The sequence below is a fragment of the Danio aesculapii genome, chromosome 5, assembly GCF_903798145.1.
Source record: "Danio aesculapii chromosome 5, fDanAes4.1, whole genome shotgun sequence".
Classification (NCBI taxonomy): domain Eukaryota; kingdom Metazoa; phylum Chordata; class Actinopteri; order Cypriniformes; family Danionidae; genus Danio; species Danio aesculapii.
In genome coordinates, this window is record NC_079439.1 from 43,108,522 (window position 1) to 43,135,933 (window position 27,412).

Consider the following 27,412-nt stretch of genomic DNA (forward strand, 5'->3'; position numbering starts at 1 on the left):
ACTTTTATATTGAATGTAATTACTGTGTCGTTACATTGTAATCATGCTGTAGTTATATCAAAGATAATATATGTAAATGTTTCTTTGTATATTTCCTGTGCAGTATTAGTTTATTTATAGTTGTATAAGTCAATATACACAGTACACATGTAATTACAAACTATTATATTGGAAGTAATTACTTTGTCATAATATTGTAATTACATCCAAGATATTATTTATAAGCCTAAATGTTTCTTTATACGTACAATATTTGTGTATTTATGCCTAAATATACGCAGTACATGTGTAATTACAAACTTTTATTTTAGTAAATACTGTCATTACATTATAATTACTACCTAATGACATTGTAATTATATTTCTATAACATTGTAATTACATCTAAGATGGTATTGTAATTTGTTTAATATGTAATTACAAACTTTTATCTTGGATGTAATTACTATGTCGTTACATTTTAATTATTATGCCATTATATTGTAATTACATTGTAGTTACATCCAAGATAATATTTATAATTGTAAATATTTCAGTATTTGTTTATTTATAGTTGTATATGTAAGTATACACGTTACACATTTAATTACTAACTTTTATGTCGTTGTAATTACTATGTCATTACATTGCAATCACATTGCTATTACATAATACTTACATCCAAGATAATATTCATAAAAATGTTTCATTGTATATTTCAACTACAGTATTTGTGTATTTATACGCAAGTATGCACAATATACACGTAATTACAAACTTTTATTTTGGGATGTAATGACATTGTATTTACATTGTAATAATATTGTAATTACATCTGAGATGTAATTACATACTTTTATTTTGGATTTACTGTTAATACATTATTATTACTATGTAATATCATTGTTTTTACACTGTTATAACAATGTTTAAACAATGTTATTACACCGTAATTATAATGAAATGACATTATTGTTATTGCATAGTAATTAAAATGTTATAACAATGTAATTACAATGTTATTACACTATAATTACTTTGTCATTACATTATAATTACTGTGTAGTAACATTGTTATTACATTGTAATTACTATAATTACTGTACCTTAAATTACTAGAATTTTTAACATATTACAATGTTATTACTTATTTTTGCTGTAATAACTATGTCATTACATTTTATATATATATATATATATATATATATATATATATATATATATATATATATAAAATGTAAAAGCATTGTAATTACATTGTTATAATATTGTAATTACAATGTTATCACATAGTAATACAATGCAATATCAATTTAATTATATTGTTATAACATTGTAAGTACATCTATGATAGAATTGAAAATGTGTTTTTGTATATTTCATGTACAGTATTTGTATGTTATAGTTAAATATACACAGTAAACATGTAATATGTAATTAAGAACTTTTATCTTTGATGTAATTACTATGTCATTAAATTGTAATTACGTTGTAGCTACATCCAAGATTTACTAACGTAAATGTTTATTTCATGTACAGTGTGTATTAATAGTTATATATTTAAATATGCACAGTATTCATGTAATATGTAATTACAAAATGTAATCTTGATATATAAACATGTTTGTACGTGTGTGCAATTACTCTGTCATTACATTGTTATTACATTGTAAATATTTTGTAGTTACATCCAAAATAATATTTATAAACGTAAATGTTTCTTTGTATGTTTCATGTGCTGTATTTGTGTATTTATAGTTATTTACGTAAATGTACACATCTCATGTAATTACAAACGATTATCTACAATTTAATTGCATTGCTATTACATTGTTATTACATCACAAATAATATTTATCAAGGTGTTTCATTGTATATTTCATATAGTGGATTTATAGTTTATACTTAAATGTACACAGCAGATGTAATAATTACAAACTTTTATCTTGGATGTAATTACTTTGTCATTACTATGTCATTACATTGTAATCACATTGCAGTTACATTGTACTTAAATCCAAGATATTTATTAAAGCTCTTTTTGTATATTTCAAGTACAGTATTTCTGTATTTATACGTAAATATATACAATACATATGTAGTTACAAACTTTTATTTTGTATGTAATGACATTGCAATTGCATTGTTATAACATTATAATTACATCTGAGATATAATATGTAGTTACATACTTTTATTTTGAATGTTATTACTGTCATTGCATTATAGTGATGTAATAACATTGTAATTACTATGTAATAACATTGTATATACATTGTAATTACAGTGTTATTGATTGTAGTAACAATGTAAATACAATGTAATAGCATTGTAATAACAATGTAATTACATTGTAATAACATTGTAATAACAATGTAATTACAGTGTCATAATATATGCACAATGTTATTGCATAGTAATTATTGTGTTATTACATAGTAAATATACTGTTATAACAATGTAATTACATCCCCCAAAAAATAGTATTTATAGTTTATTTAAATGTATACAGCACACATGTAATAAGTATTTGCAAACTTCTATATTGAATGTAATTACTGTGTCATTACATTGTAATTATGCTGTAGTTATATCAAAGATCATATATGTAAATGTTTCTTTGTATATTTCCTGTGCAGTATTAGTTTATTTATAGTTGTATAAGTCAATATACACAGTACACATGTAATTACAAACTTTTATCTTGGATGTAATTACTTTGTCATAATATTGTAATTACATCCAAGATATTATTTATAAGCCTAAATGTTTCTTTATACCTACAGTATTTGTGTATTTATGCCTAAATATACGCAGTACATGTGTAATTACAAACTTTTATATTGTATGTAATTACTGTCATTACATTATAATTACTATGTCCTTACATTATATATATATATATATATAATGTAAAAGCATTGTAATTACATTGTTATAACATTGTAATTACAATGTTATCACATAGTAATACAATGCAATATCATTTTAATTATATTGTTATATCATTGTAATTACAATGTTATCACTTAGTAATACAATGCAATATCATTTCAATTATATTGTTATAACATCGTAATTACATCTATGATAGAATTGTAAATGTGTTTTTGTATATTTCATGTACAGTATTTGTGTGATATAGTTAAATATACACAGTAAACATGTAATATGTAATTAAGAACTTTTATCTTTGATGTAATTACTATGTCATTAAATTGTAATTACGTTGTAGCTACATCCAAGATTTACTAACGTAAATGTTTATTTCATGTACGGTGTGTATTAATAGTTATATATTTAAATATGCACAGTACACATGTAATATGTAATTACAAAATGTAATCTTGATATATAAATATGTTTGTACGTGTGTGCAATTACTCTGTCATTACATTGTTATTACATTTTAAATATTTTGTAGTTACATCCAAAATAATATTTATAAACATAAATGTTTCTTTGTATGTTTCATGTGCTGTATTTGTGTATTTATAGTTATTTACGTAAATGTACACATCTAATGTAATTACAAACTATTATCTGCAATTTAATTGCATTGCTATTACATTGTTATTACATCACAGATAATATTTATCAAGGTGTTTCATTGTATATTTCATGTAGTGGATTTATAGTTTATACTTAAATGTACACAGCACACATGTAATAATTTCAAACTTTTATCTTGGATGTAATTACTTTGTCATTACAATGTTATTACTATGTCATTGCATTGTAATCACATTGCAATTACATTGTACTTACATCCAAGATGATATTTATAAAAACTCTTTTTGTATATTTCAAGTACAGTATTTCTGTATTTATACGTAAATATACACAGTACATTTGTAGTTACAAACTTTTATTTTGTATGTAATAACATTGCAATTGCATTGTTATAACATTGTACTTACATCTGAGATATAATATGTAATTACATACTTTTATTTTGAATGTTATTACTGTCATTGCATTATAGCGATGTAATAACATTGTAATTACTACGTAGTAACATTGTAATAACAATGTAATAACAATGTAAATACATTGTAATAACAATGTAATTACAGTGTTATAATGTATACACAATGTTATTGCATAGTAATTATTGAGTTATTACATAGTTAATATACTGTTATAACGATGTAATTACATCCCATAAAATATTGTATTCATAGTTCCTTTCAATGTATACAGCACACATGTAATAAGTATTTGCAAACTTTTATATTGAATGTAATTACTGTGTCATTACATTGTAATTATGCTGTAGTTATATCCAAGATAATATATATAAATGTTTCTTTGTATATTTCCTGTGCAGTATTAGTTTATTTATAGTTGTATAAGTCAATATACACAGTACACATGTAATTACAAACTATTATATTGGAAGTAATTACTTTGTCATAATATTGTAATTACATCCAAGATATTATTTATAAGCCTAAATGTTTCTTTATACGTACAGTATTTGTGTATTTATGCCTAAATATACGCAGTACATGTGTAATTACAAACTTGTTTAATATGTAATTACAAACTTTTATCTTGGATGTAATTACTATGTCGTTACATTCTAATTATTATTCCATTACATTTTAATTACATTGTAGTTACATCCAAGATAATATTTATAATTGCAAATATTTCAGTATTTGTTTATTTATAGTTGTATACGTAAGTATATACATTACACAAGTAATTACAAACTTTTATGTAGTTGCATTGTAATTACTATGTCATTACATTGCAATCACATTGCAATTACATTATACTTACATCCAAGATAATATTTATAAAAATGTTTCATTGTATATTTCAACTACAGTATTTGTGTATTTATACGCAAGTATGCACAATATACACGTAATTACAAACTTTTATTTTGGGATGTAATAACATTGTAATTACATTGTTATAATTTTGTAATTACACCTAAGATGTAATTACATACTTTTATTTTGGATTTACTGTTATTACATTATTATTACTATGTAATATCTTTGTATTTACACTGTTGAAACAATGTATAAATAATGTTCTTACACCGTAATTATAACGAAATGACAATTGTTATTGCATAGTAATTAAAATGTTTTAACAATGTAGTAACATTGTTATTGCACTATAATTACTTGTCATTACATTATAATTACTGTGTAAAACCTTGTTATTACATTTAATTACTATAATTACCATACTATAAATTACTAAAATATTTAACATATTACAATGTTATTACTTATTTTAGCTAGAATAACTACGTCATTACATTATAATTACTATGTCCTTATATATATATATATATATATATATATATATATATATATATATATATATATATATATATATAATAATGTAAAAGCATTGTAATTACATTGTTATAACATTGTACTTACAATGTTATCACATAGTAATACAATGCAATATCATTTTATTTATATTGTTATAACATTGTAATTACATCTATGATAGAATTGTAAATGGGTTTTTGTATATTTCATGTACAGTATTTGTGTATTATAGTTAATATAACTTAATTTCTATGTCATTACATTGTCATTACATTACGTTGCATTGTAATTACATCCAAGATTTACAAGCGTGTTTGTATATTTCATGTACAGTGTGTAGTTATATTCTTAAATATGCACAGTACACATGTATGCAATATGTAATTACCAACTTAAATCTTGATTTATAAACATGTTTGTACGTATGTGCAATTACTGTCGTTACATTACATTGATTTAAATATATGCAGTACAAATGTAATAACAAACTTTTATTTTGTATGTAATTGCTATGCCATTACATAATTACTACTGAATGACATTGCAATTACATTGTTATAACATTGCACTTACTTTGTTATAATATTGTAATTACATTTAAGATGGTATTGTAAATGAGTTTTTATATATTCCAAGTACATTATATGTATACTATTGTTATATACAAAAATATATGCAGTACACGTGTAATATGTAATTACAAACTATTATCTTGGATGTAATTACTATGTTGTTACATTATAATTACTATGTCATTACATAGTAATTACATTGCTTTTACATTGTAATGAAATCCAAGATAATATTTATAAAAATGTTTCTTTGTATTTTTCAATTACAGTATTTGTGTATTTATATGCAAATATATGCAGTACATATGTATATACAAACTTTTATTTTTGGGTGTAAGGACATTGCAATTACATTATTATAACATTGTAATTACATCTGAGATGTAATATATAATTACAAACTTATCTTGTGTGCATTTTTGTGTCATTACATTGTAATTACATTGTAGTTACATCCAAGATAATATTTATAAATGTTAATGTTTCTTTGTATATTGCATATACAGTATTTGTGTATTTATATGTATATACGCAGTGCATATGTAATTACAAACTTTTATTTTGGATGTAATTACTATGTTTTTACATAATAACTACTTAATAATAACATTGTAATTACATCTATGATAGGATTGTAAATGTGTTTTGGGATATTTCATGTACAGTACAGTGTTTAATGTACATTTATTCCTTGTATCCCATCACTCAGATCTTACTGTGATTAGTATGATTTCTAAAAGGTAAAAGGACACCAATAAACTTCAAAAACTTCACAAATCTGTTTTTCATTCTAGGGGTAATTTCTATGATATGAGCATATGACCTTTTCTGTAGAGTTTTTTTTTATGTTGCCTAAGCAAGCCTCATACCTACTGTGTATATATCTGAGAACAACTTAACATATTGAATCAAAATATTCTGTGGCACCTTAAAAATGTTCTGCTTCTATTCTTGGAGAAACAGAAGAGTGCATCAATTCAGCAGCATTATCAGATTTTGTGCATTACCAGAAATCGATGTGCAGATCTAACTCAACTGGTCCATTTAGTACATGTAAATCTTGAAATGGTATCCAAGTGTAAATAGCAATAGAAATGGAATAAGAACAAATTATTTAGTTGTTCATGTATAAATGTCATTCATGAGTAAACATTAGTAATTTGTAGTTCTCCAAATCTTCCTTACAGGATATTTTCACCTGAAAAGTTATTTTATTAATTATTTAATATTTTAGATATCCCTACACTTGACACATCACCACCTGCACTGTTGTAAATCCAACCTCATATACATGTCTTTAAATGTGTCCAGGGTCTCGGCTTCAGTATTGTCGGTGGACAGGATTCAGCCAGGGGAAGGATGGGTATATTCGTCAAGACCATTTTCCCCAGTGGAGCAGCTGCAGCAGACGGGAGACTGAAAGAAGGTAGATGGACAATCCTGATCATGATACAGTCACTCTAGTGCACTTGGAACAATAGACTTCAAAGCAGTTGAACCATGTGGCATGAGCAATTGTGGCTTTTATGTTGCATCGTCTTTCTTTTTCTGCTTTTCAGGTGACGAGATTTTAGAGGTGAATGGAGAGTCTCTCCAAGGCCTCACTCACCAGCAGGCCATTCAGACCTTCAAGGTAAACCCCGCAGTCACCCTTAAAATTCACCCCCAGTGAAGATTGAAATTTCAGTGCTTGCCCATTACTTTGAATGACTCTTGCCATCAATTAAAGACAATGATAATTAATGATATTCATAGATGTTTTTGAATATCCAATGTCTGATGAGTATTGTTTTCTTGTTTTTTTTAGCAACTTAAGAAAGGTGTAGTTACTCTAACAGTACGGACCCGTCTGAGAAGTCCCAGTCTTACACCATGTCCCACACCCACCCTGCTCAGCAGATCCAGCTCTCCAAATTCTAATGCCAGTGGTGGTACTCCAGTTCCTCCAAGCTTTGATGAGGGGGACTCTCGTAAAGGGCCTGGTCCCAAAGATCGCATTATCATGGAGGTTACATTGAACAAAGGTACAGTCATACAATCTTGCAAAAAATGTAATTGGTTGTAGATTAATAGATGTGTAGAATTTATAGATGTGGATTAATGTTCAATATTTTAAGATTAGAGGTTTTTGCTATTTTTTCCTATACTTTAGCAGTGATGTGATCAGTGGATGCATTTCGAGAATATTCTTTCTGTCATGAGAACCCTCTGAGAGATTTAGTATGGTAATACATATAAATATATTCATATGGCAATGTTGATGTGTTTGGTCTTGCAGGCATAGACCTCTTATGCTGCTGCTGCTTTGATTTTAATGGTAGAGCAAGTACCAAGATTTGCTACTGCATGTATATTCACAGTTGAATTCAGAATTATTAGCCCCCCTGTATTTTTTCCCCAATTTCTGTTTAATGCAGAGAAGATTTTTTTCAACACATTTCTAAACATAATAGTTTTAATAACTCATTTCTAATAACTGATTTATTTTATCTTTGCCATGATGCAGTAAATAATATTTGACTAGATATTTTTAAGACACTTTAATACAGCTTAAAGTGACATTTAAAGGCATAACTAGGTTAATTAGGTTAACTAGGCAGGTTAGGGTAATTAGATAAGCTATTATACAACAATGGTTTGTTCTGTAGACTATCAAAAATAAATATAGCTTAAAGGGGCTAATAATTTTGAGCTTAAAATGATTTTTAGTCTATATAAATAGTCTAAATAAAACAAATAAGAGTTCTCCAGAAGAAAAAATATTATCAGACATACTGTGAAAATTTCCTTGCTCTGTTAAACATAATTTGGGAAATATTTGAAAAAGAAAAAAAATCAAAGGGGGGCTAATAATTCTGATTCAACTGTACATGTAAGCCCATAGCAGATCTTAACAAAGGTGGAGCTGGGGTGGCAGTAAAAAATATCCTGCACCATGTAATTAATGACATAGTATTTAAAAAAAGTCTTGAATAAATGTATTGCAGTTTCCACAAAACGTTTTTTCACACATCGATAGTAAAAATAAATATTTCACGAGCACTAATTCATCTTATTTGATTGATTTAACACCGGTGAAACACTGCACAAATCTACTTTGCTATCACAGGAATAAATTAAGATTTAAATTATTTGAACATTTTCAAATATTTAAAATAGAAAACAAGCATTGAAACTTGTAATTTCTCAATATTACTGTTTTTCATATCATTTTGGTTAAATAAATGCAGCCTTGGTGAGCTTAAGAGGCTATTCTGTTCCCCCCAACTTTTTAAATGGTATTTTATGTAAAATATTCAACATGACGTTGCACCACTGAAGTAGTAGTTTTACTCTTTTTGCTTGCAGTATGTTTGCTTTCTGTGACTTGTACTTTTCAGTACTCTGACCAAAACAGTATTAAGAGTTAGACATAAGTCACATATTCATTTCCCCATCATCTCCAAAGTTATCAAAACACACTTTTCCCATCTGAAATTGATGCATAATATTCTTTTACTCTGAGAAAATGACATTTAAAGTTGTTTTTATTAGCATAGACACACACCTGTGCATCAGGATGAATCTGTGTTAAAGCCTTGTGCTCATTATGTGTCCAAATAAACCATCCTGCCAAAATGAAAACTGTTATTCTTGGACCGTTGAGCTAATAAATAGACCCTCCAAGCGGCTTTCTCATTATTTGAGTTCTGCTAATTTATTCAGTTCAGAGACACCACATATTTCTTTGACATGAAGAATATTACTTTAGTGTGTGTGTGTGTGTATATTATTAAATTACAAGTATAAGTCTTTTAAATCCAAGACAGCAGGCATGATTTTCTTCAGGTTGAGAGGGTAAACATCTCACCTCAGAATTTGTCTGAGAAACCCCCGTTGTGTCATACCATCTAAAATACCCTTAACCAGGATAAACAGCAAAAATCTGACTCTAAAATTGTAAAGGAAATCATTTGTTTTTGTTGCATTTCAGAGCCAGGTGTGGGACTAGGCATCGGTGCCTGCTGTCTAACCCTGGAAAACAGCGCTCCTGGGATCTACATCCACAGTTTGGCTCCAGGATCTGTTGCTAAAATGGACGGCAGACTCAGGTACACTTTCTTAGTTATATAATAGTCATTTACAGTAACTTAATGCCAAATTAATATTCAGAATTTCCCATTCAAGCTCAGTTTGTCAATGTTTAACAGTGATTAATCAGTGGAAAAATTTACTCAAGCTCACAAGCAGGTGCATTTCTGAGAAAAAAAGCATGCGTCACGTTTCTAAAAAAAAATTAACCAAATTGACCAAACATTTCTAAGAAAAAAAAGGTTCCTGTTTGGCTAATGCAGAAAATGTGCTAATGTTTCAGGTATTTAAGATTGAATGGTGCTGGTTTGTCTTATCTAGCAGACACTGGACCCTCTGAGCAGTCATCTTAAAATCTTCACTTACAGTTAATTAAGGAAGGGAGCGGCAGAAATGAGACCCCACAAGGGAAAAGAATCGCATAGATCTAGATTTTCCCTACAGAGCCCACAGTGCATCTGTACACGTGTTTGCAGCAGATTCTTTTCTCTTAAGTGTAAAACATCCAGAAAACCTGACTTGTTTGTTTGTGATTCGCTGGGGTTTGTGTGTGCGTTTGCTCCTGTTTAGATGAAACACCTCGCAGGCTGAGAAAGAATGTGCAGCATGAGCCAGAAACACATGAATGGGGTCTTTATGGCAGGAGATTGAGGTTCTGAATGCTGGGTCTAGTTGTGAAAGTGCTTGCAGCTGTCTGAAGGGAATGATAAGGCAGCAATATACTTTCAGACACGTCTATTTTTACAACAAATGCAATTGGGTTGACACTTAAAATACCCCTGGACCACATTCATTAACGGTAATATACATTATCATATGAATGTGCTTATTGAATATACACCTAATAAATCTCTTGAATAATCAGGATAGAGTTGACTAAAAATACTTGTAAGTGATTATGCCACCCACAGCTTTTAAAAATATAAAAGTGAAGATATAATAGAGATATAATATAGATATAATATAAAGTAAAGATAAATAAAGAATAAAAATATCAGATGATACTAACGATATATTCCATTATTCCATAATGCTCGCCAAATCTGCATTTATTTGGTAAAAATATAGTAAAAGAAATCTAAAAATTATATATATATATATATATATATATATATATATATATATATATATATATATATATATATATATATATATATATATGATTAGAATGGAATACCACATTATTCCATATTATTTCATATTATTCTAATATACTAAATTGGTGCTCCAAAAACATTTGTGCTTCTGAGTTCACAGGTTATTTCTTTTTTTTTTCAGAAACACATTTATTTATCTAAAAAAGCAAAGATTTTTAACATGTTGCAAAAAATTTTGGTCACTTTTGATCAGTTAAATGCTTATTTTTTGTTTTAAAGTTTTAATATTTTAATGAATTTATTTATTAAAATAAATAAATACTACAAATTTGTTCAGCTGTTAATGTACTGTTATGTAATTATTACTTTGTCCCATAAAAAATAAACAAACAGTTCTGTAATTCAGTGAACTAAAGTCCTTTAATCAATGTGAGTTTTAATTATATCGCTGTTATAGGCTGTAATGACGTTTGAAATAATATAATAATTTGTAGAAGTGATATGAAACTGTAATGCTTTCTATTTTTCTACTATATTTTTTTCTACTATAAAATTGCATTTAGCTTGCCTATGTGTTAGGGATAATTAATGACGAGCTGTTCAATTGTTCTAAAATAATGCACCCTCTGCTTGATAATGTTCCTTTATGTAGAGTTGAATTATTCTAAAATAAAGCACCTCAAATTGATAATATTCAGTTACCCTTTACCTTGGGTGTAATTCAGCGAACTCAAGTCAGTTAATCAATGTGGGTTTTGAATCTCTTGCTGTTGTGTGCTGTAATGACTGTGATAATTTGGAGAAGTGATATGAAACTAATACTTTCAAAATCAGTCTTCTTTAGCAGTGCAATTCCTGTAAAATAAACACCATAGAAGGTGTATAAGCCAACTAGAATCAGGCATTCAGCAGCCCCAAACTATAAATGTACAGTGTGCAGCATGAGCGAGCACATCCAATTTGAAAATGAATAGTTTTATCCATTTCTCAGTGAACATAGAATATATTTTGGTGCATTTGAACAAAACAGATTCATTAAACAGTTATATTGATTAAAATAAGAGTGTGGTTACCAAGCATATTTAGGAATCGTAAGATATTAGATTTAAATTCAAATGAGGTGTTGCAACAAAATAATAATAATTACATAAATGTTATATATTTTTTGGCTCTCTTTATTTTTTCTATTGGCATTTGATTTAATATTTTTCCCTAACACATTCATTGTGGTGTAATTTTTTCCCTGTGATCTTCAGTTATTTTGTTAAATTAGTTTTGGCTTTTGGTACTAAGTAATCTAATGTTGCTTTAAGTTCGAATGAGATTGTGCTGTTCTCAAAAAAGGGCGGAGCTACAAATGCCTGTGTGTCAGCATTGTGGCAGATTCAAAATGACTTCTGTGCCAATCAGGGAGAGATTGTCACTAATGGGAGGGGCTTTCTCCCTCTGGTGACACATACAAAGGCAGATTGTCAATCAAAGTGTTTCTGTTTTTATCATGTGTGATTATAAAAAATAAAATTAATACATTTTTACTATGAGAAACTGCTTATGTTAATGCACTGTTGCCACACAACTGTGTTTAAACCTCTTTAAAAGCGATTTTAGTTCGATAATAGTGATAAAGCGATAATAGTTCCCCTTTGAAAGAGAGATATGTAAGATTTGCATTCATTTATGCTGGACGCTGTATATATATATATATATATATATATATATATATATATATATATATATATATATATATATATATATTTGTCAAATCCTTGATTATAGTGACTAATCAGTGTATGTTATGCATCAGCCGAGGAGACCAGCTTTTAGAAGTGGATTCTGTGAGCCTGAGACACGCAGCGTTGAGTGAAGCCTATGCCATCCTGAGTGAATGTGGACCCGGCCCGGTCAGCCTTATCATCAGCCGCCATCCAAACCCTAAAGTAAGAGCTAAACACAGACACTATGGCATCTCCTCAAAAAATGACTGCATATACAAACTCACTCAGATTAACACCCTAGTTTCAAAGGGTGCAGATTCTTTAGGGTCAAACGAAGTAAATATTTGATGTCCATAGAAATATTAATAATGCAGCACAAACGCCCTCTAGTTTCTGAACTTGTTTTCATTTATGAATAAATAGACCGCATCCATGATGAGTGTGGTGATGTGGTCACACTCTTCCAGTCACAAGGGCCCTTCCTCTGACAGACTGCTGCAAGTGGAAATAAAAACAAAATCACCATCCACCTGTTAAGGTGTAATTTGCTCCTAGCATGAATCATTGAAGCCCGACAAAAAAAGTAAACAACATTCCTCTCCCCCTTCTGCTCGAGCAACTTGGTTTCCATCCACCTAATGAATCAAGATGTTGAGAAATGTGCACCGGGGTGGGGTACAGCGGGAGGTTTTGGTGGTTAGAATATGCTGACTGTTCACTCGGCCTGAGAAATGAGAGCCTGCGCTAATGTGCCGCGAGCAGAGCGATGTTAGGACTAGCCTCACACTTAGCATGTGACACGAGAATGGTAGCCTTTCACACAGAGGTACTGACAGTATGTCTACTAATACAGTTGAAGGAAGAGTGATTAGACCTCCTGTGAAATTTTAATTCCTTTTCAAATATTTTACAAGTGCTGTTTAATGGAGCAAGGAGAGTTTCACTGTATTTCCTATTATATTTTAGTCTTCTGAAGAAAGTCTTATTTCTTTTAGTTTGGCTGTAATAAAATCAGTTTTACATATTTAAGGTCAATATTATTAGCCTCATTAAGAAATTATGTTTTTCAATTGGCTACAGAATAAACTACTGTTGTTCAATGACTTGCCTAATTAACCTAAACGGTTTATGCATTCATTGGCCACTTTATTAGGTACACCTGTCCAACCACTTGTTAAAGCAAATTTCTAATTAGCCAATCACATGGCAGCAACTCAATGCATTTAGGCATGTAGACATGGTCAAGATGATCTGCTGCAGTTCAAACCAAGCATCAGAATGGGGTAGAAAGGTGACTTTGAACATGGCATGGTTGTTGGTGCCAGACAGGCTGGTCTGAGTATTTCAGAAACTGCTGATCTACTGGGATTTTCATGCACAACCATCTCTAGGGTTTACAGAGGATGGGCCGAAAAAAAGAGAAAATATCCAGTGAGCGGCAGTTCCGCGGGGGGGCGCAAAGGGCTTGTTGATACCAGAGGTCAGAGGAGAATGGCCAGACTGGTTCGAGTTGATAGAAAGGCAACAGTAACGCAAATAACCACTCGTTACAATCGAGGTATGCAAAAGAGCATCTCTAAATGCACAACACGACCAACCTTGAGGCAGATGAGCTACAGCAGCAGAAGACCGCACCGGATGCCACTACCGTAAGCTAAGAACAGGAAACTAAAGTTACAATTTGCACAATTTCTCACCAAAATTGGACAATAGAATATTGGAAAAATGTTGCCTGGTCTGATGAGTCTCGATTTCTGTTGCGACATTTGGATGTTAGGTTCAGAATTTGTCGTCAACAATATGAAAGCATGGATCCAACCTGCCTTGTATCAACTGTTCTGGCTGCTGGTGGTGGTGTAATAGTGTGGGGGATATTTTCCTGGCACACTTATCTCAGACTGGTTTCTTGAACTGTAATCAAATGGCCTCCACAATCCAATAGAGCACCTTTGGGATGTGGTGGAACAGGAGATTTGCATCATGAATGTGCAGCTGACAAATCTGCAGTAACAGCTTGATGCTATCATGTCAATATGGAGCAATATCTCTAAAGAATATTTTCAGTACCTTGTTGAATCTATGCCACGAAGGATTAAGGCTGTTCTGAAGGCAAAAGTTAAATTAAACACCATTTGTGAAATATTTAAATTATAATCCAAATTTGACAGGAACTGCTGATTTTTGAGTCCACAAGTCAAACTATTAATATACCAATGTAAATAATGTGTAAATAAAGCATGTAAATTCAGATTTTATTGAAGACTATGCAAATATTTAGATGATTTATGTACAATACAGTTTGTAAAGTTATATTTTGTCTGTCTTTTAATGACTGTTTTATAATGAGAGACATGCAGCAGCCTTTTTTTACCAAGTGTTTAATATTGGATTTGCACTGTAAATCTTAAAAAATATATAATATGTTGAGTGTTCAGTTCATATACTTTCAAAATCATTCTTCATAAATCTGAGCAGTTTTTTATTTTGTTATTATTATTTTATTTAATTCTGAACAAATATAATTTTAAAAGTCAGCAGATTGTGTCTGATCCAGCTTGTGAGTCATATGTTAATTGATTTGAGTGGAGTTTGGGTGTAGTTGTTGTTAAAGATGACTGTTTTAAACATGTTTTTGACAGGTGCATGTAGTGTGAAGCTTCCTTTTTTGCGCTCAGGATGTTTTGTGGTTCTTCTATTATTTGATGTTTTATTTGTTTCTGTTCAGGCGAGGAAAGCTGGGATTGAAGTTAACAATAAAAGTCAACTGAAATAGATCTGGCATAACCTGATCTCACGTTAGAGTCGTTCAGATTTTTACAAATACAAATAGGGAATTACTTTTAAAAGTTTCAACGTGTGCTTTCCAAATAACTGGGCCAAAGAGTTCACTTATTGAAATGTAATCAGTGTTCTTTCATGTAAAATGGTTGAAAAACATTCACACGTTGCTTAATGTTTTTAGTTTTTTTGAGAATTATTGCTAAAATTACAATTATTTGTTTTTATTATAATTTTGTTTGAATTTTTTTTTGTGTTGATATTATTATTATTATTTTAAGAATTTCAGTTAATTGTAAGGTGTTACTGGGATGGAGAATGACTTAAATGCGTGCATAACTCTTCTTGCATCATAGTGCCACCTGGTGTTCAGAAAATGTATTTTGTTATTTAAGATAGACATGGGATTAATGTGTTATGCATGATATTTGTATAATATTAAGCTATATCAAGCTCAGAATATTGTAGTGTTTTCCATACTCTATAGGATTCAGGGGCTGAGTATTTAATGAATGATCATCTCTCACCTTTAGGTGTCTGAACAGGAGATGGATGATGTGATCACTCGCTCCACACACAGAGATAGTCATTCTTCCCACACACTTGGTAAAATGCATGTTTTGTCTTGGTCTGATTATGGCCACTGCTTCTTAGGGGTTGTAATGCTTTATAGCGTAGTTTATAGATTTTACTTAAAAAAAAAAAAAAAAAAAAAAAAAAAAAATATATATATATATATATATATATATATATATATATATATATATATATATATATATATATATATATATATATTTTTTTTTTTTTAAAGGGATAGTTCACCACCAAGTATTAAATCATTTATGGCACAATTTACTGCCCTTAAAAACCTTCATGAGTTTTTTACTATACATGTCAATGGCTTCTGGTTTACAAAATTCTTCAGAATATCTTTTGTGTTATTTGTGACCACTTGATGGTGATTAAACTAGTTTTTGGGGTGAGCTATCCCTTTAAAAATCATAAAAGCTCTGTTTTGAATTTGGCTTATGGAGTTTTGGACTTCATGTTCAGTTTCCAAATATTAGTTTTGACATTCTGATGTAGCTGCAGATTATTAGATACCTGGAAAACAATGATTTGTAACTCAGATCCTTTCCAAGCAGAAGAAACATGAACATAATTTTCCTTTGTGCTCTTCTTCACAGGCCTGCCGTCCAAGAGTCCATCTCCCACGGTCAAAGTCAAGCAGGGCGAGGGTAATCCTGCTCTCAGCTGGACCATGAAGAGATTCCTAGAGCCAGCCAGCAGGGTAAACTAGAGGCTTTTGTGTACTGAGAGCTGAGCTTGTCAGAGATAATAAACTTTAGCAAACATTAATGAAAAGCAAATGAATCCAGATGAAACTTTGCTGTCAAGATTTGCTGTTGTTTTGTATCTAATGGGGTGATGTTTTTTTTCTGTACTTTTGTTATATTGTAGTGTACTCTCAAAAAAATCACTGGTGTAACTTAATTTAATTATGACACACATTTTCACTCATTTGAATTGCGTTCTTTGAAATTAATTTAGGCAAATGGAACCCAAGACCAAAATGACTTTGAACCAGTGATACTAAATCACTTTCATTTGAATTACCTTGTGAATTAAACTTGTCTAGAACACAAATTGCTCTTGTAGAGTCAACTAATCTCAGTCTTTTCATTTGGACAATCAAAATCCTGTATAATTAATTTTTAATAGCAACTGGTGCTTTATTAATCCTTCATTTTGACTCAGATTGTTCTCTGAACTAGCATTAGCACAATTGCAGCTCACTGCGTGAAACAACAAATGCAAATATAACGCTGCCATCCTACTTATTTGCAAGGTGGTAACCTGAAAACTCAAAACCTTACCTGAAACTCTTCTTAATCTTCAAACTAAGTGAAGATTAAACTTTAAATTTGATTCCCCAAAGATTTGATTTCATGTCTCCATCTGACCCTGCAGCAAGGCTCATTGAGTTCAGAGGCAGAGCTCTCTCAGTATTTCTCGGTTCACGATGTACCCAGCCAGTCTTCCCTTTCTGAGACCATGGCAATGGGGTCCAGTGATGACGACATGCTGCACAGTAGCAGGAGCTGTAATACGTCCATGGAGGAATCAGCAGCACCTCAGCCGCATGGTAGCACTTCTGAATCTAAAGTGTCATATTGATTCTGTCTTTGTATAGATTTAATACAGTTTGTCACAGTCACCGTTTTTCTGTCCTCTTCTCATGTAGTCTATAGAGGTTCAGACAGTAGTCCCACAACCCCTGAATGTTGTAAAGTCTCAGGTGGGACTGGTCGTACTGCAGAAACAGCCCAGCAGGCCAGTGTGGGAAGCAGCCCGAGCTCTGTACGCAGCCCGCTTCTTCGCCAGCGGCGGGTCATCTGCTATGAGGACGAGCCCAGCGATGACGAGACCGGACTAGAAGACGACAACGGCCCCTTCCGTCACCTTCTCCGTGGGGTCTCAGATGGCCACCAGCACCAAGAGGAGGACTCTGGTATTGTAATAGCCACGTCATCTCTGGAGGTGGACGATGAAAGCCAGGACAGCAGTGAGAGCCACAGACAGATCAGCAGTGAGCCGACTACTCCTTTCTATGGCAGCTCCATTGAATCTGAGGAAGGACCTACCGGCCTGTCTGCTGCTGAATCTCCCTTTATGCCCATTCACTGTGTCGAAGCCACAAACCTGGGGGTGAAAAAAGAGCCCCATCGAGAAGGGCAAGAGGTGAAACGCTCACCCAAGCTGGAGCACAAAGCTGTGACTCGTGTCAAGAGCATGATGAGCATTGAGTGCCCCAGAGCCAAGGGGGAAGATCCAGCTTTAGTCCCAGCACACCCTGCTCAGGTTACACAAAACTGCACAAGGCCGCCCTGCAGGATGATGCACTGCAAGAAGGGGGAATCCAGTGAGCTTGCAGGGGTCTGTACCATTGAGACAATAGTGCTCCAGCGCAGTGAGACAGAGTCTTTCGGTCTTGATCTGGAGATTAAGTCTGCTCCGCTTAAAGTGTTGGTCACTGGACTGAGACCAGGAGGTGTAGCTGAAAGGGTAGGTTGGAATTTGGGGTGGGATTTTGATTTATTAACAACTGAGGCTGTATCCAGTGCCGTTTACACATGGTGTTAACAGATTATTTTATATGAATTCTGTTATAAATTACCTGCCCTCATGTCATTCCAACGCCCTGAGACCTTCATTTATCTTTAGAACACAAATTAAGATATTTTAGATGAAATCTGAGAATTCCCTCATCCTCCATAGACAGCAATGGTCTCGAAAAGGAGCCAAAAACATAACATTCTATGTGACTTCAGTGGTTCAGCTCTAAAACACCTTTGTGTGCCAATAAAACAGTGTATTTTTTGGTGAACTAATCTTTTAAGATGCATTTTGGTTGATAGGATCACAACTAGCACAGGGAGTTTGAACTGTATCTGACTAATACACTTCAACTTGTCCAGTTTTTTTAAGTTTGAGGTCAGTTATTGGAGATTCTTTTCTAGCTCTTTGAATGCATTCAGTAACTTGAGGGTTTGCACTTCAGAAGCAGTCTGGATAACTTGGTTTTCCACTGCCACTGGAAGGGGTTGGAAGTGGACAAACTCCAATGTTTTAGACATGGGGTTCCCAGACCTAGTCTTGGAGGACAGGTGTCCTGCAGAGTTTAGCTCCTACTCCAATTAGACAAACCTGAACCAGCTAATCAAGCTCTTACTGGGCATACTAGAAACTTCCAGACATGTCTGTTGAGGCCAAGTGTGCCTCCTCCATGTTAATGAATCACTTTAGCCCAAAAATTTTTAAAAATAATTACACTTGGAATAAAATTTTCCGAAAGATGCTTTTAATCAATTGAGGCACTGGTTATCAAGCTGATATAGGTTCAGAAGTTCATTTTTGTAAAGAGTATGATTTTAGCTTGTAATTTAATGTTATAAGAGCAGAGCATGTCATCATGATTGACAGTTGTGATTAACAGCATCTCTAAGCAGACCGTCAGAACTTCAGGAGGAGATTGAAGTATCAATGTTCGATTAATGTTATTTTACCATGATATAACTAATTGTTTAGCAGTAAACTGTACTTTCTGACCTACAGGATCTGATGCTGTATCACTGGAAAGTGTGGGCTTTATCGGGCTTTATCTTAGTTGTTTGCTGATACACGCCTAACGTTAGTCATAACGGGGAAAAAACGGGTTACTTTATGGGTCTGGAATAATAATTAGGAATGTTAGCCTATCTCCACATCGATCTCCTCTAACGTTATTTCAACTTGTTTTAAAGGACGTCTCTGACATTTTGAGTTTCGACTAGTTATCAAGTTCATCTACTGAATTTGCTGTTTCAAAAATATTTATGTTCTAGAAACAGAATCTTATATACCAAATATAGTTGTAAATGTTAAATTATTTATATACATCAGTTACCGTTGGCAGTTTACTTGAAAACACCTAATAAACATTGAATTGACAAGCGTTTTGTTGGAAGTTTGACAGCGGCTCCGCCTCCGGCTCCATTAAGTAGTCCTTCTGTGCATGCCCAGGCTCCAGTTTCAGCAGTTTTTTTGCGACAGTTTGTGCCCGTCATGAGGCGTTTTACATTCAAAGCATTCAGTGGGAAAAAGCGCTGTCGTGTCGTCCATATTTTTTTTCCAGTCTATGGTTAAGGCAAGTTGGAGCTAAATTCTACAGGATATCTTTTCTTCTGGATTTATCTATTGCAGTGTTCGCTCATGATTGACAAAAACTAATTTTTTAATCAAAAAGCAGTTCTTAACTGTGAGACTCCAGTATAGTTTATTTCTGGTTGGTTGTATGACAGTGCACATTAAGATTTTTGTCAATTGCATTTTATTAAATAATAATGAAATATCATTGTACCAAATTTTGTAGTAGCTTTGCTATTTTGTAATTACAGTTACAATTTTTGGATTGCATTTACACCAGTTCTGAACTGTGTTAGACCTTTTGCAAGAATTATAAACTGCAATTATTTCACCATTTAGAAACTGAATAATATTTGTCTATTCATTATTTTTTAAATATTCATTCAAGGGGGGGAAATCCTAATGGATGTTATATGATTGACATTGGGATTAACAGATAATGTGCAAGCTATATCTATAGTATTTGTTTTGTTAGACTCTTTGCCTCTGTTTATTCCTAAACACTTGCTCAATTGCAAGATTTTTTTCAAGGAGTTGGGGTTGTATTTCATTTAAGTATTAATTTCTTAAAAGCTCTAAAAGTTGTTAATGGACATTTTAGGGTACCATAATTTTTAACTGCAATTGTTAAATTCTTTAAAATTCCCATTCTTGTTGCTGGTGCAGGTATCCAAATACATCCAGCTTTGCTTGAGGGCATATGGATGAGATATATCTGAAATAAACCTGAGAAACATATCTCACCAATTTTCTTCCTATCTTGTTATCAGGAAGCCTCAGGGAAGATGAGCATTGGCGACGAGATTGTAACAATTGGTGACACCCCTGTGTGCACATCGTCCTATCAAGAGATCTGTGACCTCATGCACAACCTGCCAATCACATTGACCTTAGAGATTAAGAAACCTGTCTCAGGTGAGTAGCAGCCAACATTTCAGTTACTTTTCTTGGAATTTATTCGATAATAGCTTTGGTCATGGATCTTTCTCATTTCAATGTTTCAAAAGAAGGATGATCACATCCAGAGCATAGTAGAAATAAAAAACTCTCATTATTCACTTACCACATGTTGTCCCAAACCCAAAGTATTACCTTTATTTGGTAGATACACGCAAAGACATTTGTTCATTCACTCTTTCCCATGCATATGCACAAAAAAACACAAAATCACCACCATAAAACAAAAAGAATCATAAAACTGGTCCAATATGACCTTCCTCGCAAAGAAATAACTTCTAATAGTGGACTGGTCATTTGGACAGTTTTGTGGTACTTTTGTGTCATTGTTGTCTCCCTTCATTGTAATAAAATATTCAGTCTTCGTAATTGGCTTAAAAAATAATTTGGAACAATACTTTAAAACATGATATTATGACCTCAAAAGCTATTTACCCTAATCCAATCAAACCTCCCTTGTGTGCTACATTCTCAAGCTACTCAACAATATCAACATGTGGATTTGCAATGATCCGTTGTAGTGCTGTGCTGTGTATAGTAACATATTGCACTAGATGGCTTTATAAAGTTTTGTCCACACACCCTCTCCCCTCCTGCAAACTGTGGTTCTCTAGCAGATTCAGAGCTTTTCCTAAATTTGATCAACAGTGTAACACAATTTAGTGGGATAAACAGGCCTTTTATATCTTTCACAAGAGACTGTTAACACAGGTAGAGTTGCCACTGCAATAAAGAGATAAGTCTGTCTTTTCCCATGCTGCCTTAAAGAGATAGGAGTACTACAGACTTCCCCTTTCTGGCAGTACCCTTCACCAGCTCAAAGGGAACTGCACGCTGCTGGCTATTTGTCAATGGTGACTATTGATTACTTTACTACCGTAGCCACTATAGATGTGTAGAGCAACAGCGCTAATGCTTCCTAGAGGCCTTTAGTCAAGTAGAATCTAGATTTGGGGTTATTGCTCTGACATGCAAATTCAAAGAAATAATCTATTCATAAATGGTCCTTTTGTTGAGTAGATCTGAAAGCATTTGGTATTGGTGGATTTCATCATGCAGAGCAATAGCCTCAATAAACAAATATAATATACAGTAGTTTATTCATTTATTTGTTGTGTCTGTCATGTCTGTCTTCCTGCCGTCACCTTGTTTATATGTGATCCTTCATGTTCATTATATGTGGTAGATCAAATCTTTGTGAACTTTTCAAACTAATTTCGAGAGAAGCACATGATATGATTGATCGTGGCTGGTCTCTCGACTTTATTCTGAAATAATCCAATCAGATAGATCCAAGCCTACAAAAAATAGACAGATTTCACCCTACTGCCTTATCTTCATTGTAGAAGAATCCCCCCTTCCACCCCATCTCCTCCTTTTATCAGGGGGAGCTCTCGAAACCTACCTGATCTCTTATATGCTTATTGACCAGGCGGGAGGCCTGGGCTCAATTATCTCAGAGCTCAGGGCTCTCTTCCGGGACAGCATACCAAACCCGCTAATAGTGCCAAGCAATAGTGAGAACTCTTGAAATGTACATTTATGTAAACATGAGCAACACGCACTTCTACAGTACTTCCTACATTAACCATATTTCAATAACTCACAGTGAAATGCTCTGCCAATGTATGACATGTTCAGGGGAATTTGTATACATTCCACTTGTCTCTTTAATTGTGAATGCAATATTCAAAGATGTCTGCTTCAGCTAAAAGGGATTAATGCCACTGAAAACATGCCATTAGATGTCAGTTTTGCATGGTCTCTAACAATTCAACAATCCTTTCTGTTTGGATTGCCTTTGGGACTTTTAGCTGTGTTTAAATGTTCTAACTGTGTTTAATAATGTGATTCTGGATTCAAATAAGACTCAATAACAGCAAAATCAGAACAGTATTTTTGAGTCTGTGAAATATCAGACAGTGGAATGGACTGCAGGTGGATGACTCTTTTTTTTTTTTAAGCATAATTCGATACACATACTTATGGAATGGAATATTTTGCTCAGTCTGAATAGTTTCCCAGTGGAATGTTGATTTATAAAGCAAGCAACCTGTCTAGCAGACCACAGTAGTGCACTTGTATGGTCATCAAATTCATCATGTTCAGCAGCTCTCTTCTGCTGTTAAATTACCTGCACTGTAAAATACAAAAAGTTAAGGTAACTCAAATAATTTGAGGAAACCGATTGCCACAAACCATTTAAGTTCAAAAACTAATCCTAATGAGTACTGTGAACTTAATCCATTTGAGTAAATGAAGCAATTTGAGCACAGTCAAACCCAATAAATAAAGAAAACTCAAACTAATTGAGTACTGCAAAACCCAATAAGTTAAGGCAACTCAAACCGTTTGAGGAAACCGAGTGCAAAAAAAACATTTGAGTTAAAAAATTTTATTTATATGAGTACTGTGAACTTACGCCGTTTAGGTTGAAGTAATGAGATATTTAATTTACTCATCACCTTCAACACTGAGTTCAAAACTCTTTTCAAATGAGTAGAATTAACTTTCAGTCAATTTGGAGTTAACTACACTCATTTCATTTGATAAAGTTGACTGTTGGGTTTTACAGTGTGTTATTGATATGAAAATTGGCATATATGTTGAACTGTGTTAAATAATTTAAAAATATTTTATAATGTGCAAATATGTTGTATTTTTGTTTAAATTCACAGCTGTAGATCGACTTTCTAGCCTTATTTTGTCCTCTGGTTGCGAGAGCTCGTCTAAACTGGAGGCACCTAGACCTTCACTGGAAGAAAGGAATGATATGGACAAAACTCAAATCCCTTTATCAGAAAATGCAAATGCAAAACAGGCATTAACAATACACAGCATGCCTGTCACTAATATTGATGATGTCGTAAGTGAACTGAACTCAGCAGAAAGCAAAGTGAAAGACCAAAGTGCAGAGAAGAACAGTAAAGAAGATGACAGAGGGACTGGAGCCCCATCACAAACAAACCCTCTGGATTTTTCTGCATTAGATATGGGAAATGGCACTTGCCATTTTCCTATTGGAAAGACCTTTTTAAATAGTTACTCAAGGAACTTTAGTAATCTGGGAGAGAACATTGTCCCATTACAGAAAGGAGATGGAGATAAACCCAGTATGTACAGTATGGTGGATAGTGACTCTGAGAGTGAGTCCACAGACAGTGCTGTAAAAATAGAAATGTCTCAAGGTCATAGTGAGGGTCCTCGTGACACTGACACAGATGAAGAGGAAGTTGAGCTTTGCTTCAGCACTGTCAGTCAGTCTGCATTCAGCCAATCAGAGGAAAGTTCTCTGCCAGATGGAAATGGCATTGCCAGAAGGAAATCGGTTGATCAGCCAGTAGCAAAATTGTTGACTAGTACAGATCTCCACAAGCCTTCATCAGTCTCAGCACAAGACAGAGATCCACAAGAGAACAATCGTTCATACTCTAAGTCACAAGATCCCCTTTGTCATGAAGTTTCAGGCAAAGATCTTTTAAATGGGAAAAGTGGACATGCTCCCACGCAGCAGGAGGCAGTGTGTGTGTCTAAAATAACACAGTCAAACTGCAGTGATGATGAAAAATGTGAAACTATTTCAAAATCTTTTCAAATCTGTCAAACACCAACAGGTACCCCTGTTACTCAGAACAACTGCCACATCACGCCGAGAAGTCAAGAGAGGACAGCTAGGCTGCTCCCTGAAGCATCTCGGTCTGCAGAGAAACACAACACTGGGCAAGTGCCACAGAAATTGACTGTGTCAGAGCCCAATGCATCCAATTATGCCAATGGCAAAAGCAGTGGGCAGGCCTCTCTTGCACTTGCTTCAAAAGACAAAGAGAAAGAAAAAGTTCTTTCCACACTGGACTTGAAATCACCGTTTTCTCAGAACCAGAGTAAATCTGCTACATCTGTTAGATCTTTGGGAACTAAATCCTCTAATGACACCCCTGTCTCACCCTTGCTGAGAGGTAGACTCAAAGTGGATGATAAAAAGTCAAACACATCCTCTAAACTCAAGGGTCTAAGTATTAAAAGTAAATGCAAGGACCAAGAACAGTCAGTCTCTAGATCACCCAGGGCAGAGAGCCCAGTACAGAGAAAATCTGTTATCTCCCCAAGTCAGTCTCCTAAACTTCACTCCAAAAGAACCACACCAACTGGTAGCCCTAAATCCACCAGATCTTTTGAGAAAAGCAGGGTTTCTTGTTGTAAAACTGACCAAAGTCAATCAACAGTCTCCAGTAATTTTAAGGTAAATCCCACCAACACTGTCAAAGAAGAACTCAAGCCTTCAAAAAAAGAGGATGAATTGGATCTAAAGGATCAGGTTTCAAAACCAGAAGTCACTGTTGTCAACCCTCAAAGAACTTTCATTGAAGTACGACTTTCGTCGTCTTCATCATCTACACCTGTGCTGGCTCGCAAGGAAGTAGTGAATGCAAGTCATTTAAGCTTAGCTTCACTGTCAGTTGATTCCATCAAGTGGAAGGAATCAAATTCAGACTCCTCTTTAGGAAGTCACACGATCCCATTAGAATCAATCAACTCCTCATCTAGTTCTGCCCAGCAGAATGGTAATAATAAGGCAAATGAAACCGCTGAAAAGGTATATTGCAATGGCCAGGAAGAAATTCTCCTTAGGAATTCAAATAATAAAGATGCTACTTCTAATCTCAAAACAAGCAAATCCAAGCTGTATTTAAAGGGACTAGACCGCCGGAGCTGCTCTACAGACGCTGGTGGGTCTCTAGACCCTAACCCCTTCTCAGTTCGTCAAAGAATTCAGTCTTTTGAAAACCTAGCCAGTTTTGATCGATCTGTCATAAGGTGTATAGACATACCATTTTATGCTGTTAACTCTAAGCCAACTTTAAATCGCAGACTGTCTGGGTATGCCGGATCTGTTAGCAGTCAGTCTATGGACAGCCGTTCTTTGAGGAGGAGTTTCAGCTCTTGTGTGGACAATTTGAGCTCAACTCCATCTCTACAAAATTGGTCCACCAGTTCAACTGTCACCAACTGTGATTCAACTCCATCAAACCAAACCACAGACACTGTTATGAAGGAGATCAAAAAGGAGACTTCTCAGAACCAGCCCACCATACACACACCTCCAGTCCTGCGCTCCCGCAATGCCCGCGCCCATGGAGGTCTGTCACGCTCCAAATTAAGAGAGATAAAAGCACTGAGCATGCCTGAACTGGACAAGCTATGTACTGAGGATTTTACCAGTGACCCTGGAAATGTGATCTTTAAGACAGAATTGGAAATCCACCCTCGTAGGTCCATGGACCCAGCATCACAGTGCACTGTGGTGACCAGGGTGAGCAGTGTAGATCTCGGGGTACCTGGATCAACCAGCAATGGGGAACAACATGAAATTCAGGCCACAGGACTCTCATGCTGGTCTATAAGGTGAGTAAAGAGCTTAACGTGATTTCACCAAGTAACACATATTCCTGTGTCTTCTACTTTGTTGGTCCTGCAACAGCATTCTAATCAACCAACTAGTTTTTATACAATTATTTGCAGTTCAAGCTTAAAGGTTAGTTCACTCAAAACTTCATTCATTCATTTTGTTTTCGCCTTAGACCCTTTATTCATCACGGGTCACCACAGCCCTTCCAGCTGCAACCCAACACTAGGAAACACCCATACACACTCTTTCACACACACACTCATACACCACGGCCAATTTAGCTTATTCAATTCACCTATACCACATGTCTTTGGACTGGGGGGTAAACTGGAGCACCCAGAGGCAACCCACGTGAATACGGGGAGAACATGCAAACTCCACACAGAAATGCCAACTGACCCAGGTGGGGCTCGAGCCAGCAACTCCAAATTTTAATTATCTAAAGAATTTCTCACCATCATGCTTCAATCCTATGAGACCTTTGTTCATCTTTGTAACACAAACAAAATATTTTAGATGAAATCTGAGCGCTTCCTCGTCCTCCATAGACAGCAATAGTCAAAGAATGGTCCAAAGAATCAAAGTCCAGAAAAGAAACCATTGCTAAAACATTCCATGTGACTTCAGTGGTTCAACTGTAAACAGAGGAGTCTCAGAAAACACATTTGTGTGTTAAAAAACCCCTGTAAAAACAGCTTCGTCTTCTTCATCAGGTCAGGTTGCTCATTTACACTGGTAATACAACACTTGAACGTTGAATAAGACAGATCTCTGTTTTAACTAAAATATCTTAATTTGTGTTCCAAGGATTAATTTATATCTCATGGAATTGCAACAACAACAACAA

At 33.6% G+C, this 27,412-nt stretch overlaps 1 protein-coding gene across 2 annotated transcripts in view; it reads left to right on the plus strand.

Annotated features, from left to right (window-relative positions):
• Positions 1 to 27,412, plus strand: part of pdzd2 (PDZ domain containing 2) — a 133,097-nt gene that overhangs the window by 98,312 nt on the left and 7,373 nt on the right. For both annotated transcript variants that reach the window (XM_056458270.1, XM_056458271.1), the window contains 11 exons: positions 7,166 to 7,280; positions 7,414 to 7,487; positions 7,662 to 7,878; positions 9,828 to 9,945; positions 12,827 to 12,959; positions 16,049 to 16,121; positions 16,703 to 16,806; positions 17,487 to 17,661; positions 17,761 to 18,581; positions 20,972 to 21,116; positions 23,837 to 26,561. In XM_056458270.1, the coding sequence (XP_056314245.1) occupies positions 7,166 to 7,280; positions 7,414 to 7,487; positions 7,662 to 7,878; positions 9,828 to 9,945; positions 12,827 to 12,959; positions 16,049 to 16,121; positions 16,703 to 16,806; positions 17,487 to 17,661; positions 17,761 to 18,581; positions 20,972 to 21,116; positions 23,837 to 26,561 (4,700 nt within the window). The remainder of the gene's footprint in view (positions 1 to 7,165; positions 7,281 to 7,413; positions 7,488 to 7,661; positions 7,879 to 9,827; positions 9,946 to 12,826; positions 12,960 to 16,048; positions 16,122 to 16,702; positions 16,807 to 17,486; positions 17,662 to 17,760; positions 18,582 to 20,971; positions 21,117 to 23,836; positions 26,562 to 27,412) is intronic.